The sequence below is a fragment of the Gopherus flavomarginatus genome, chromosome 1, assembly GCF_025201925.1.
Source record: "Gopherus flavomarginatus isolate rGopFla2 chromosome 1, rGopFla2.mat.asm, whole genome shotgun sequence".
Taxonomy (NCBI): Eukaryota; Metazoa; Chordata; order Testudines; family Testudinidae; genus Gopherus; species Gopherus flavomarginatus.
The window spans coordinates 365,355,552-365,369,367 of NC_066617.1; the positions used below are offsets into that span (position 1 = coordinate 365,355,552).

The 13,816-nt window shown below is 54.7% G+C and overlaps 1 protein-coding gene across 8 annotated transcripts in view; it reads right to left on the minus strand.

The window, feature by feature from the left end:
• The window catches only part of ARAP1 (ArfGAP with RhoGAP domain, ankyrin repeat and PH domain 1), a 154,019-nt gene that overhangs the window by 39,709 nt on the left and 100,494 nt on the right, over positions 1-13,816 (minus strand). For all 8 annotated transcript variants that reach the window (XM_050943979.1, XM_050942533.1, XM_050943209.1 and 5 more), the window contains 6 exons: positions 8,383-8,517; positions 7,602-7,737; positions 4,150-4,252; positions 2,727-2,922; positions 1,900-1,939; positions 1,100-1,263 (listed from right to left, as the gene is read on the minus strand). In XM_050943979.1, the coding sequence (XP_050799936.1) occupies positions 1,100-1,263; positions 1,900-1,939; positions 2,727-2,922; positions 4,150-4,252; positions 7,602-7,737; positions 8,383-8,517 (774 nt within the window). The remainder of the gene's footprint in view (positions 1-1,099; positions 1,264-1,899; positions 1,940-2,726; positions 2,923-4,149; positions 4,253-7,601; positions 7,738-8,382; positions 8,518-13,816) is intronic.

The following is a 13,816-nucleotide window of genomic DNA, read 5'->3' on the forward strand; positions in this document are numbered from 1 at the left end:
CTGCCCTGACACAAGAAGCCAAGCGGAGCTCTGCAAGGAAGGGAAGATCAATGCCCCTCTCTCAGCATGTGCCCGGTGACCACCACCGATTTCTGTAGAAGTCGGAGAGCTGGATCCAAAGCCCAGTCTAGTCCCTGGGAGTCTTTCCCCTGCATGCCAGGGGCTCTGGATCCGGCCCTTAGCAAAGGAAACAAACCTGTGTAATAATCAGTCCTTTAAGCCTCAGACCCACACTTGGGCTGGGCCCACATCAATCCTGCATCAAAACACTGAGACGTGGCGCTGCTGATCTTGACACATCTAGAAAGAGCCCAGGAAGGGGCCCGAGCATGGGCTAGAAGGGAGTTTAAGGAAGGGAATTTGTTGCAGAGGAAGGGACGTGGCAGGAGATGGGGTAGCCAGCTACAGAAGGGGTGTTCAGACCTGGCCACTAAGGAGGAGCTCAACACAACACTTCGAATGCCCTGAGGCCACCACTGCAACCAGCCACAGAAGTAGCCTTCCTCACTCGGCCTGGTGAGGGGGTGAGGTAGCCTGCTAATGCGATGGATGCATCCTGCAGTAGGTCAAGGAGAGAAGGCAGGTGATAATATACCTGCCTGCACTTCCCTTGTCCTCTTGGAGCTGGGTATGCCACAGTCTGCACCCCTGAATTGTCACTACGGTTCCATTATAGACTCAGACTCATAGACATTAAGGCCAGAAAGGACTATCATGATCATCTAGTCTGACCTCCCGCACAGGCCACAGAACCTCACCCACTCGCTCCTGTAATAAACCCAGAACCTTTGGCTGAGTCACTGACATCCTCAAAACATGGTTTAAAGACTCTGAGTTACAGAGAATCCACCATTTATACTAGTTTAAACCTGCAAGTGACCCCTGCCCCACGCTGCAGAGGAAGGCAAAAACCCCAGCCTTTGCCAGCATGGGTTAGGGAGGTGCTGGGTAACGGTGCTGGCCAATGGCCCATCCTGCAACAAACCATCTCTTGGGCCAGGGGATTGCCTCTGGAAGCAGAGATGCCCCCAGCATGCAGACGAGGGGGAGAGGGCCTGCTGCATGCCCACAGATAGGGAACTCCTGGGTGCGGACGTACCGCACTGCGTGATGTAATCGATGCATCTGTCTACGATGACGGGGATGTCTGACTCCGTGAGCTGTTGCTCGGACAACGTGTCGCCTGAGCTCCCCGCAGCCTTCTGGATGGCAGCCACCCAACCCAAGAAATCCAGCTTCCTCTCCCCTTGGATGTACAGCGTCCTGGGGAGAGAAACAAGGCCCCACAGCCCCTTAGCTGGGAAACAACAACCGGGACTGCTATGCATGCTGGGAGTAAGCTTTGCTGGAGATTCCATCAGCTGATGCATCTAGGCTGCAGCACCCCTAGCCTCAGAGGTTCCTGCCCACTAAAGTGAATTCCACGTAGATGGAAGGTACTGGGTGAACAGCCCTGGGCAGCCACGTGTTCACACTACTCCCCACAGCCCTGCCCACCGTGACGCGTCTCAGTCTGGCCCTGTCCATCTCCCTGGAGAGACAGCAACCTCTGCACCCTCTGCTGGCAGTGTTAAACAGGGGCAGGTCTTCAATGTCAGATGTGGTGAACGCCTGCCCCTGCAGAAACGGACTGAGGCCAGCCAGATTGTTTCACATGAGCCACTGAGCATATAGCGGGGGGCAGTTGCTTCCTGCCTCTGCTAAGACGGCCTGATTTGCCCAAGGGACGTAGGGAAGTCCCCATCTCATCATCCACCCAGCTCCAGTGCCGCTGGTTATTTTTAGTCCCTTTCGATTAAAACTCTGCCACTTTTTAAGAACCTGCAGGATCTAACGAACCCGAAGGATCTCTCCCTCGGTTCTGCCCTGCACTACACGAAGCACAAACAGACTTTTTACCTTCTTCTCTCCACCAGAACCAGACTGTCCCCTTGGATGGCTGTGAAATGAAAAGCAGAGATGCCGTGAGATTGCACCAGCACGGGAAGCTCGCCTTCCCCAACCTGCGACTAGGCGGAGGTCGGAGCTCGGTTTTGCTGGTGAAAGACCCACCATCCAAAGCCCCAGCTGCCAACAGAGGTGCTGACACGAGGAGACCCACAGCGGTGCTGCAGGGAGCTAGGGCCCTGAGAGAGGTGGCACTAACAGACTTCTCTCCGGGTGGTACATTGGACAGTGGTGCGGCAGTTGGCACTAGCCTCCTGGAGTTGGCACCGAACCAAGCCCCAAGTTTGGGTTGGGGGACATTGTGCCACGGGAGAGATGCACCTGAAAGATTTTGGGGCACCTTTTGCAGAAGGGGTATTAACCCCTCCGTCCTGGGCGACCACCTTGCCACCTTTAGATTCTATCAGAGGAGTGCTTTCCCTCACTGCTCCGCTTAGGAGTGTAATCATGGAGCATTGCTAGTAGAGAACAATCGGCAGGTTCCTCCCCAGAGCAGGCTGCATTTCAGCACTAGGGGAGTGATCCTGGCCCATAACTGCTCCGAGATCCTCCAGGATCACAGGTGCTGTCTAAATGGATTGTTCTGTACAAACGCCAGTGGCCTGTCAGACCCATAGCACTGAGTTTTAACGTGGTGAGGGGAAAGGACGGGGCAAGTCGTGGGGTGGGTGGGGATGACACCAGTCAGGCCCAGGGACCAGACCCCTCTCTATGGAGAAGCAAGGCAAGGAGCCCAGGAGGAGGGACAGCATGAAAGCAGGAATGGGTGTGGTACATACAGAGCTCCTGCAGCTTCTTCAGGTGCACAGCCTCCTCCTTGTCACTGTCCTCGAAGAAGGCATAGAGGACGGACTGGGAGAGGGCAAACCAGCCCTCCTTGGCCCGCTCCAAGTTCAGGCCGCCCTTGTACTGCAGCCGTCCGATCCGCTCGAAGTCGTGACTCAGCAGCTCGTCCGCTCGGGGGTGGATGAAGGACTGAGGCGTGGGCAGGGAGAAGAGAGGAGAGAAGCCATGAGCCCTTGTGCGTCATTACAGCTACCCAGCCATGAGCGTCACAAGGAGCCAGACGCAGAGCCCACCGAGGAGCTGCACCTCCTGTGGCGGGGTGCATGACAGTGGGAGGGGAAAGCTGGCGGTAGCCACCTTTGTGCCACCTGGATTTTGGGCCGGCTGAGAGCTGAAGCAGCACCTGGCATAAATCAGAGCAGCCTCAGGGGCTGCTCTAACTGAGAGCAACTTCCCCAGGGCGGCCTAGGGGCTGTGGCCCCAGAATCTCTGGAGCAGCGTGTGCTGTGGAGAGGCCTCCCCGGCACAGTCCTAAACTGCAGCCCTACATGCTGGGGAATTCTCCTCGCTGGGCCCCTCAGCTCCCCACGTCCCAGTGAGAGGCAGCGAATCTCTCCTGCACTGGCAGCGTTACCCTGACTGGGACTCACTCGCCGCCCTTGCTCACAGCCCCTGAATCTGGTTCCCCAGGCCTCCAGGGGAGTAAGCTCTAGATTGCTTCCAAATTTGGCCCTAGTCAACAAGCCCCACACTCGGCTCTAGAGTGATTTGAGAGGACAGGACCATGCAGCGAGGATAATGTCCCAGTCTCGAGACTCGCTGCTCATGGCCAGTTACCTGCCAGAGCACCCTGTGCAGGGCTCCACTTAGGAACTGTCCTGGAGACAGAGGTGAAAGGAAGCCCATCTGCTCTGGTCCGGCGTACCGGCAAGAGCCAGTACACAGCCGACTGTACCAGCAGAGGGCAGCTTCCCCAGATGGGCAATTTAAAAGGGCCCTGGGCTCCCGGCCACAGCCAGAGCCCTGGACCACCAGAGCCCCACTGCCAGAGCCCCAGGGTAGCGGCGGTATCCAGGAGCCCTGGGCCTTCGATGGTGATTTAAAGGTCCCAGGGCTCCCAGCCGCCGCTACCACAGCCAGAGCCCCGGGCCCTTTCAATTGCCACCAGAGCCCTGGGGTAGTGGCAGCAATTTAATGGGCATGGGGATTTAAAGGCCCGCCCCTTCTGCCTGAGGCCACGCCTCTTCACCCCTGAGGCCTCCCCTCTGCCTGCTCAGGACCCCGGCTCTGCGTACCGGTAAGTCCCTTGAGTTATTTTCACCTCTGCCTGGAGACCAGGCTCCATTCAAATCCAGACCGGGATTCAACCCCTAGCAAATTCCCTCCACCGCTTCTCAGCGCCGGGGTGCCCCTTACCTTGGCTATGGACTTGACCCACTTCCAAATGGCCTCCGGGTTATCCAGCCCAAAGAGGTACAGTCTCTCCGATTCGATGTAGACCTCAAATGTGCTCTCAAACCTGCGTGAGGGAGAGAGTGAGAACAAAGGAAGGAAGGAGACACGTACACTGAGGATTTCATTTAACCCCGAGCCCTTTCTGGTCCCAGCTCCACCTTTACTCCAAACTACCCTGTATTGCTCTGCAGTCCCCAGGCCCAGTTTCCTTCGTCACAACAAGGGCTTCACTGCAAAAGCAGCTCTGAGAGTCCCAGGCACCTGCTGGGAAGCTAAAGGAGGAGGAGGCTGGTATAGAAATATCCAAACCACGGGACCTGGTAGCAATGGGGGAGTTTAACCAACCAGACTTTGATTGAGAAAGTGATATGGCAAAACACAAAATCTCCAGTAAGTTCTTGGAATGAATCAGGGACAACAGCAGAGGAAGTAACCAGGGGGTGGGGGGCATCCATTTTAGACTTGCTTCTGACCAACAGGGGGGAATGATAGATTTCAGAAGGAGTGAGCACATCAGAATAAGGACAATGGACTTCAAACAAGGGAGACTTTAACAAATTTAAAGAACTGGTGAGGTCCCATGGGAAGAAACTCTAAGGGGAAAAGGAGTCCAGGAGAGCTGGCAGTTCCTCAAGGAAACAATATTAAAGGCACAATTGCAAACTATTCCGATGCAAAGGAAAGACAGGGAGGAATAGTGAGAGGCCAATGCGGCTGCATCTGGAGCTCTTTAATGACCTGAAAATCAAAAAGGAATCCTACAGGAAGTGGAGACCTGGTCAAATTGCTAAGGAGGCGTGCAAAAGAACAGCACACGTGTGCAGGGCCAAAATCAGAAAAGCTCAGGCACAAAATGAGTTAGACCTGGCAAGGACATAAATAGCAACAAGAGGTGGTTCTTTAAAAACATTAGGAGCAAGGGGAAGAGGAAGAAAAGTGAAGGTCTTCTACTTAGTGGAGAAGAGGTACTAATAACTAGTGACAAAAAGATGGCTGTTGAATGCATATTTTGCTTCAGTCTTCACTAATAAGGTTAACGGTGACCAGATGCTCAACACAATCAATACTGACAACCAAGGGGAAGGAACTCAAGCCGGAACAGGGAAAGAACAGGTTAAAGAATATTTAGAGAAGTCAGATGTGTTCTAGTCAGGAGCACCTGATGAAATTCATCCTAGGGTACGTAAGGAACTAGCTAAAGCAATCTCGGAATCATTAGCAATTATCTTTGAGAACTCCTGGAGGTTGGGTTAGGTCCCAGACAACTGGGGAGGGGTAAATATAACACCTATTTTTACGAAGGAGAACCAGGAAGACCCAGGGAATTATAAGACCACTCAGCCTAACTTCAATATCTGGAAAGACACTGGAACAAATTATTAAACAATCCATGTGTAAGCATGTGGAGGATAAAGGGGTTTAAAGGAATAGACAGCATGGCTTTGCCAAGAACAAATCATGCCAAACCAAGTTAATTTCCTTCTTTGATAGGATACTGACCTAGTGGATAAGGAGGAAGCAGTAGACATGATATACTTTGATTTTAGTAAGGCTTTTGGCACCGGTCCGCATGACAGTCTCATAAACAAACTAGGGAAATGTAGTCTAGATGAAATTACTATAAGGTGGTTGCACAATTGGCTGAAAGACCGTAGTCAAAGAGTCGTTATCAATGGTTTGCTGTCAAGTTGGGAGGGTCTATCTAGTGGGGTCCCGCATGGGTCAGCCCCAGGTCCAGTGCAATTCAATACTTTCACTAATGACTTAGATAATGGAGTAGAGAGGATGCTTATGAAATCTGCAGATGACCCCAAGCTGGGAGGGGTTGCCAGCACTTGGGAGGACAGGTTTAAAAATTCAAAAGGACCTTGACAAATAGGAGAATTGGTCTGAAATCAACAAGATGAAATTCATTCCAAATGAGTGCAAAGTACTTCACGGAAGAAGGAAAAATCAAAGGCCTTACCACAAAGTGGCAAATAACTGGCTAGGTGGTCGTACCGCTGAAAAGGACTTGGGGGTTAGAGTGGGTCACAAACGGAACAGGAGTCGTCAGTGTGATGCAGTCACAAAAAAGGCTAACATGATTCTGGGGTGTATCAACAGAAGTGTGTACAAGAGATAGGAGGTAACTGTCCCTGTCTACCAGCTGGAGAACTGTGTCTAGTTCTGGGTGCCAGGCTTCAGGAAGGACGGGGACAAACTGGAAAGAGTTCAGAGGAGAGCAACAGAAATGATCAAAGGTAGAAAACCTGAGCTGGGAGGAAACGTTGAAAAAATCTGGGCAAGTTTAGTCTTGAGAAAAGAAGGCTGAGGGGGTCCTAAGAACAGTCTTCAGATACGTTAAGGGCTGTTCTAAAGAAGGACAGTGATCAATTGTTCTCCACGTCCACCAAAGGTGGGGCAAGAAGCAATGGGCTTAATCTGCAGCATGAGAAGTTTAGGATACATATTAGGAAAAACTTTCTAACTCTCTGGGGAGTTCAGCTCTGGAACAGGCTTCCGAGGGAGGTTGTGGATCCTTATCACCAGAGGTTTGTAAGACCAGGCTGGACAAATCCCTGTCAGGGCTGCTCTGGGTTTATTTGGCCCTGCCTCAGTGCAGGAGGCTGCACTTGATGACCTCTCAAGGTCCCTTCCTGCCGACATGCCGATGATCTACAGAGCTGCCTGACCGGCTCCAGGGCCACTGTGAGTGTCTCCATTCCACGGAGCGACCACAAAGGATCTCGCCAGACTACAGGACCAAGCTCAAGAACCCCGTTGACTTCAGGGATGCTGCTCCATATTTACACCAGTGTGAGGAGAGAATCAGGCAACTGCCGTGTAAGCCACGCCCAGGAATTGCACGCTGCCAGCTGACAGCCTGGAAGATGCTCTCACTGCTACGGGTACGAACAGTTATCAGAAGGCTCTGCTTTCGCCTAGGAGACAGCGTTGCTACTTTCACATTCAGGGACAGATGGTTCAATTCCCTGGAGGAGACAAATTCCTCAGGAACTGGAAAGACCCTTCTGAGACCCAAGGCAAGGTAGATTTAATGCTGCTGCAAGGAATTCCTATTGTGATACAGCCAACTCACGCAGCAAATGATCCCCGCAAAGGTAGGTAGGTCTGAGTCCCGTACTACTAATGGGGAAACTCAGACAAAGGTTTAAGTAATGTGTCCAAAGCACGTCACCAGCAGAGCCATGACCAGACACTGGGAGTTCCAAACTCACTTGTTACGCACACAGCTCTAGAAATAGCTGGACGGCGCCCATGGGCCCTCCCAACATCATTAGCACTCACTGGCCTCGGTACCGTTGCTGCTCCAGCCTTTGCCAGAGAGGGGTCATTATGTTCCCATTCCCTATAGAGTGTTTCTGCAGGCTGGGGGCCCCTGGGGCCATGCGGGGTGGGCAGATCCTTACCCGTGGGTGTCAGGCGGGTTGTTCACCAGGCACACGATCTCTTCCATCTTGATCTCGCCGTTAGGCACAGCATTGCGGTCGTTCTCGTAGTAGCTGAAGATGCTGTCGTTGAGGGTGCACCAGCGGCGGCTGAATTCTACAGGGGACAGGAGTTAAAGGGGGCGCAGCGTTAACTGTGGCTTACGGATCCCAGACAAAACCCGCTCAGTTTCCAAGCAAAAAAAATGGATTGTCCAATGGCCAGGCCTGCAGGTTTCCCCGGGGATCCGAGAGCCAAGCTGGGCTCTTCCCTTCCCACACCTCCGCACTGCCAGCAAAGGGTCTGTCAGCCAAATTCTGCCCTCTGGGCCACCTCTGGTCCTGGCACTGGGTTTGCACATTGGAGCTCACAAACAACTCTGCTAATGACGTGCAGGCAGGACTCCAGCTCCCACAGCTGGGCTGGCACCGCAGCGTTAACCGAAGTCAAGAGCTGCCACCGCTTATGCTAGGCATCTACAGAGACATCTGACACCCTACAAGGCCTGGGTCACACCCCATCACCAAAGCCACCCCGGGTGCGTCTGTATCTGTCCTGGGGTTTTCTGCTCTCCGCAGCATAGGGCTGGGTCTTTTTTCTGTAAGAGACACTTCCCCTGAGCCACAGAACGAGCTGCTGTAGCCTGACAGAAGGACAGTGCCACCTCAGACAGCAACGGGCCCTGCGCTGCACCACGCCGCATGATGCTGCCCCAACCCTGCCCGCCTCCTCTCCCCGGCAGGTAACCACCGAAGCCCCTACCTTCCCGGGATTTCCGTTCATGCACCAGCTTGGCCATGGAGGGCGTCTTGTAGAGGAAGCCATTGTGAGTGACAGATGGCAGGATCACCGAGTAGTGCTTCTCCTCGCTGCTCCCCACTTCCACCCGCGGGATCTCTGCAGTCACAAATAGCATTAAAGGCCCATTGGGTGCATGCCGCGCCCAGCGGACAAGGGATTTGAACTCTCGCTGGCTAGGAGCCAAGCGTCACTCTGGCATTGGCAGCCCAGGGCAAACAGCAACACTGAGGTGGTCAGGGCCACCTACCAGCTTCGTATGAAAATAGCCATTTGGCCACAGACTAGAAGCTGCTTTCTGCCACTTTTCTATCGTACCCCCGGGCAGCCCCAGAGACCACTCTTAGAGCAGGCCCAGTGCTAGCTGTCATGGTGCCCGTCGCTGCCTGCAGGACTCAATCTGGCCCGGAGGGACCCATGCTAAGGATGAGAGAGGGGTTCAGTCTTCAGGGCTCAGTTAACCCTTGGCCTCTCTGCTGAGACCACAAACAGCTGTTACGTGCACTCTCGGAGCTGGGTTGAAACCAACAGCGCAGGCTGCCCAACAGCCAGCAGCTTGTCAGCTTTCAGACCCTACAGCCCTCGGGGGGGACAGAGCTCAGACACCATATCCAACTCCCAGCCCTCTGAGCGGCCCGTCCTGCTTGAGTGAGACGTGTTAACCCCTCACCTGCCAACGAAGAGACCTCAGTCATACCCACAGCATCCTCTGCCTAGGCTGCCCCAAGCCCCCTCTTATGTCCGATAAGTCAGCACCCCAGAAAGAAGCAGAGGGGCTGAGCAGCCATGGCTTATCCCAGCAGGGCAGCCGGAGGGGAGCTCTGGGCTACAGCCCTAGCTTTGCGATGTCTAGCCAGCTATAGGGGAGACGGCCCTCCTGTCTCCCCTGGGGGCTGATAGGAAGCTGAGACGCGACGTGCTGTGCAGGGTGAAGGGGGTAGGAGACCAGGTGCTCTGTAGGGAGCAGCGTCTGCATGTTATTCCGAGTTTTCGACTGCCCTGCGTGCTGCAGCTGGTGCTCTTAGCAACGGCCGACACAGGCCGCTCCTGGGAGCTCTGGGCTTTGTGCCACCTCACGGCTCCTCCGGTTACCCTCTCACCGCCTACTACTCAGTGCCCCGTCCCCTCCTGCTGCCACCTCCCAAGGTGTACACGGGGCGCTTCCTGCGCCCCTCGGCCCGAGCTAAACTGCCCTCCAGTGTCACCCTGCCCAGCTGCTCTTTACATCCTTATGAGGAGCAATGCCCAGGTACGGGGGACGCCAGCCCTCAGCCAGGTGGGTTAAATCAGTGAGTGGATGCTGACTGAGGCCAGGCACAGACTTGCTGTGGCTGGAGGCCGGGTGATCTCAGCGCAGAGCCGTGGCCGTACCACTGTTCCCGCTGATGATCGCGCTTAGCCAGGCTCTTGCTCCTTTCAGAGTGCGCAGCGAGGCTCATCTCTTCCCACCAGCCTGGTGCTAAGAAGCGGGGCTGCGGCGGGGCCGGGCCGAAGGCTCCAGCAGTAGGACTGCTAGACTGAATGTAGGGAACAGTTCATGTCCAGGTACAAGGGAGCAGTAAATTAACCTCCCCAGGCAGCACCACTGCAGTGGTACCTCTCCTACTCTGCTGCTTGGGCCCGGAGAAGAGATCCTGGCATAGAGGTCCCCTCCTTGGGCGTGTGAGCCCTGGAGGCAGGCCTGGTGGTCTGCTTGGGAGGCTGGGATGGTGCCAGTGTGGCAGGGCACATTCAAGGCAATCGTAGGGGCAGGCGGATTGTGTGAGGATTGCAGCAGGGCATCGGAAATGGCCCACCACCAGGCTGTCACAGAGCCCCACAACAATAGCCCTGGGACTGGCCGGGGAGACGCTGTTGTTACAGTCCCTTGTCGTCGCTCTGTTAACGGAAGGAGCCGGCGCAATCAGCCGGAGCTTGTCTCTCCGAGCTGACAGCTCTGTTGTGCTGCTTCGTGACCAGCAAGTCGGGGAAGGGATTCCTGAGCTACGCAAACCGGACAGAGACAGGGCCTGGTTTATCTAACATAAACCAACAGCCAGGCCGGTGAGGAGACAAAAGCCATATCCTCACACTATGCGACGCCAGCCCGGGGGCACGGCACTAGTGCTGAATTCACTGCTAACCTTGAGGAGGCGAAAAAGGGGAAAAAAAAAAAAAAGACTCTCCTAGTCAGGTGCATGGTCTTGGGGCTAGGGGAGCTGGGCTCTATTCCCGGCTCCGCCACAGACACCTTGCGTTAGTCACGTCGCCACTCTGTGCCTCAGTTTCCCCATCTTTAAAACAGAGACGATATTCCTTCCTTTCCTCGCAGAGACACCATTCAAGCTGAAATCACCCATGTCAGTGGAGCGCGCTGAGCTCCTCACAGGGAAGGTGCTCAGGAATCAGGGCAGAAGGTCGTTCTCTCTAACAAGTATTTCTTCAATGCCGATGGAGTGCTCAGGGCTTTCCAAACCACAGCGGAAGAGAAGGTCCCGGCCCTCAAGGGCAGGGACAAAATCCTGCAGGTGGCCAAAGGACGGGCCTGCTTTAAAAGCTGATCTCAGTTCTATTCCCAGCACTGCCATGGACGCTTCATGGCTCCAGGGCTCAGTTTCCCCCTTGGTGGCAATACTCAGGCCCCTTGGTGCAGTGCTCAGAGATCTGGGGTGGAAAGGTGCAAACTCTGGGGTTACTGCTTTTCCCCAGGGAGCAGGGGCTGGATAGGGTGGTGTAGAAGCGAGGTCTCTGCCCAGGATTGTTTACAGCAGAGATGCTTATCTGAAACCTTTGGCTCTGCCAGCTGGCAATCTGGGCATAGCAGCTTTGTCGAGAGCTCTCTGCTTCTCCCTCTTTCTGGTCTGGCTGAAAATACCCGGCGAACAGCCCCTCCTGTGGTACTTCAGCCCTTATGTTTTTGGCCTCATCGGGAACCCAGCTGTACAAATGATCGATGGGGGAGACATCAGCATTTGGGCTCTTGCTCTGTGCGAGTTTTGAGCCTGGACTGCACATTCTCCAGCCTGATTTGCCCATCCCTCATAGACAGGGCCCTTATGTCCTTGCCAGAAATGTACTCTGCAAAAACGACTCAGCGCACTGGACTGCAGGCAAACAGCAGGAAGCAAGCTCGGGATGGCCCCAGGAGAGGGACTATTTTATCTAAGAGCTCTCAGATGTCTCTGATTCATCATGCACAGGCTGGAGAGGGCTCCCACCGGCTGGATTTACTTTTGTGCTGACATTTCTAAACTTACTGGGCCAGATTTCTCCCCCTCTCCTCCCTCCACCCCTCCCATAAATCCAACAACTTCAAGAGGTTTATAGGTCACCCAGATATTACGGTCATGAGCGAGCTGTCTATAGATTAGACTAGAGATCAACAGCAGAGATCGATTGGCCCGCACTGTGCTCCCAGGCGTTGTATTCCGGATGATGGACATTTCCTCTCCTTTTTCCCCTCTGCAAAGTCCGGGTCCCTACCCGAATCAATGGGAGTTTTCCAGAGACATACCAGAACCAGGAGGAAGCCTTTAGAATGAGACGCCCTTTGACTGACTTGAGGATTTTGTCCTATGGAACCAGAGCTGCAGATTAGAGATGAGCCAGAAGAGAACCATAACCTGGGCTTGTTTGCAGATGGGCATTGTGCCCTAGCGCTAGCTTGCCGGGATCTAACATCGAGCGCTGCAGGGCCGCGGCCGGTGGGTAAATGTTTGTGGCGATGCAGGGTGAGGAGGGATTCTATTGAACGCACACAGTGGATCTTCTCCTGGAGGCCAGGATCTGCTCGTATGTGGCTTGACGCACTCATGCTGCAAAGCAATGAGCCATGCTGAGCAGGAAGTCAGCTGGGAGCTCGGGTGCTCAGGGCACACAGGTCAGACCCCAGCAAAGCACTGACGGGGGCGGAAACCCTCACGGGAAATGCAGAGCAGCCCAGGGCAGAGCATCGCTTTGGTGAATACCGGGCAGCTGATGGGTCACGCTTCCCCCAGCCATCTGCCCGAGCACCTGAAAACACCTGAGTCTGTCGCCTTAACGGGTAGTAACCTGACAGCAGACAACTCTTTGCCGCTGGCACTCCATCATCCTGCTGCACTGAATGCACAGGCTTCCAAGAACCAGCAGCACGGTGACAGCCCTCTAGCAGAACCAGCTGGGCCCTGAACAGCGTGGCGCGGGCCATGGCAGTCGGCGGGAGCTTTGCATCGCCTTTCACGGGAGCAGACGCTGGGGGTGCTGGCATCCGGAGAGGTCCCAGCAATGGGCAGGAAGGCGGAGCTCCACATTGGGTCTCCCAGTGACTGTGTGACTGAGAACAGGCAGAGTGCAACCAGGCAGCATAGGAACCAGCAGCTCCTACCACCACCCAGCTTGCCCTTCCTTCCCACTTCAGCAGAGTCGCTCCTGATTTAAACTGCTGCAGCGAAGAGCCGAATCAAGCCTGACTCCTTCTCATCTCATACTGATGGAGCACAGGGGACAAACAGGGGAGAGATTATCACTTTTCAGACCCCCAGGGGAGGGACTGCAGGCTCCGGCTCCACGGGGCTCCCTCCCATCGGACGCTGCCCTAGATTGCTGAGGCATGCTAGGACAGCACGGAAAGATGCTCCAGGCAGATTCCAACCAGCCCATGAGAATGGTGGAAGAGAAGGCGCCGCTCCTGGTGCCTTTGCAGCTGGGCTGTTTGCTGCATTTTCTCTGGGTAAGAAGGGCCTTTTAAACACAGTTTTAAATGTGTGTTACAGCTGACACCAACATATACCCATACCAGCCCCCTCCTCATTCATACCCACTGCCTGTGCTCATACACCTCTCACACTTTCTCCAGAAGGGTGGGGGAAACTTTCCTGGAAGCCTGACCAGAACTAGCCTGATTTCAGCTACACGCCAAAGACTGTGTTTGTGCCAAAGTTGGTCCTTTGGGGCTGAAACCTGAGCCACACTGGGGCTAGGAGGTTCAGCTCTGAGTCAGGCCAAGAGGAGGCAGGGGAGAGTTCAGAGCAGGCCCAGGGACGGGGCGAGGGCAGTTCTGGGTTCACATGGGACCCACAGAACCAAAGCCCTGGCTCATGTGAACCGACACCGCCCAGTTTCAAATAGCTCTGCCAGGGACCTAGCAAGCTCCAAGCTAATGCTTCAAACCCACGAAGGATCTCTTCAGAGTTCTTGCAACTTTGCTATCCACACTCGGCCCCTCCTCCATAGCACGGAGGATCTCAAAGCACTTGGCACACGTTGCAAACCAAGCCTCATTAGCGAGGTATGTGAGTGTACCCAGCCCTATTTCACTGATGAGAGAAACGACACGAAGTGACTCGGTGTGTGACCTTGAACCAGTCAGTAACGGAGCAGAGAACAGAGCCCGCGCGTCTGATGCTCTACCCACTAGCCCAGCCCACCTGTCTCTCTC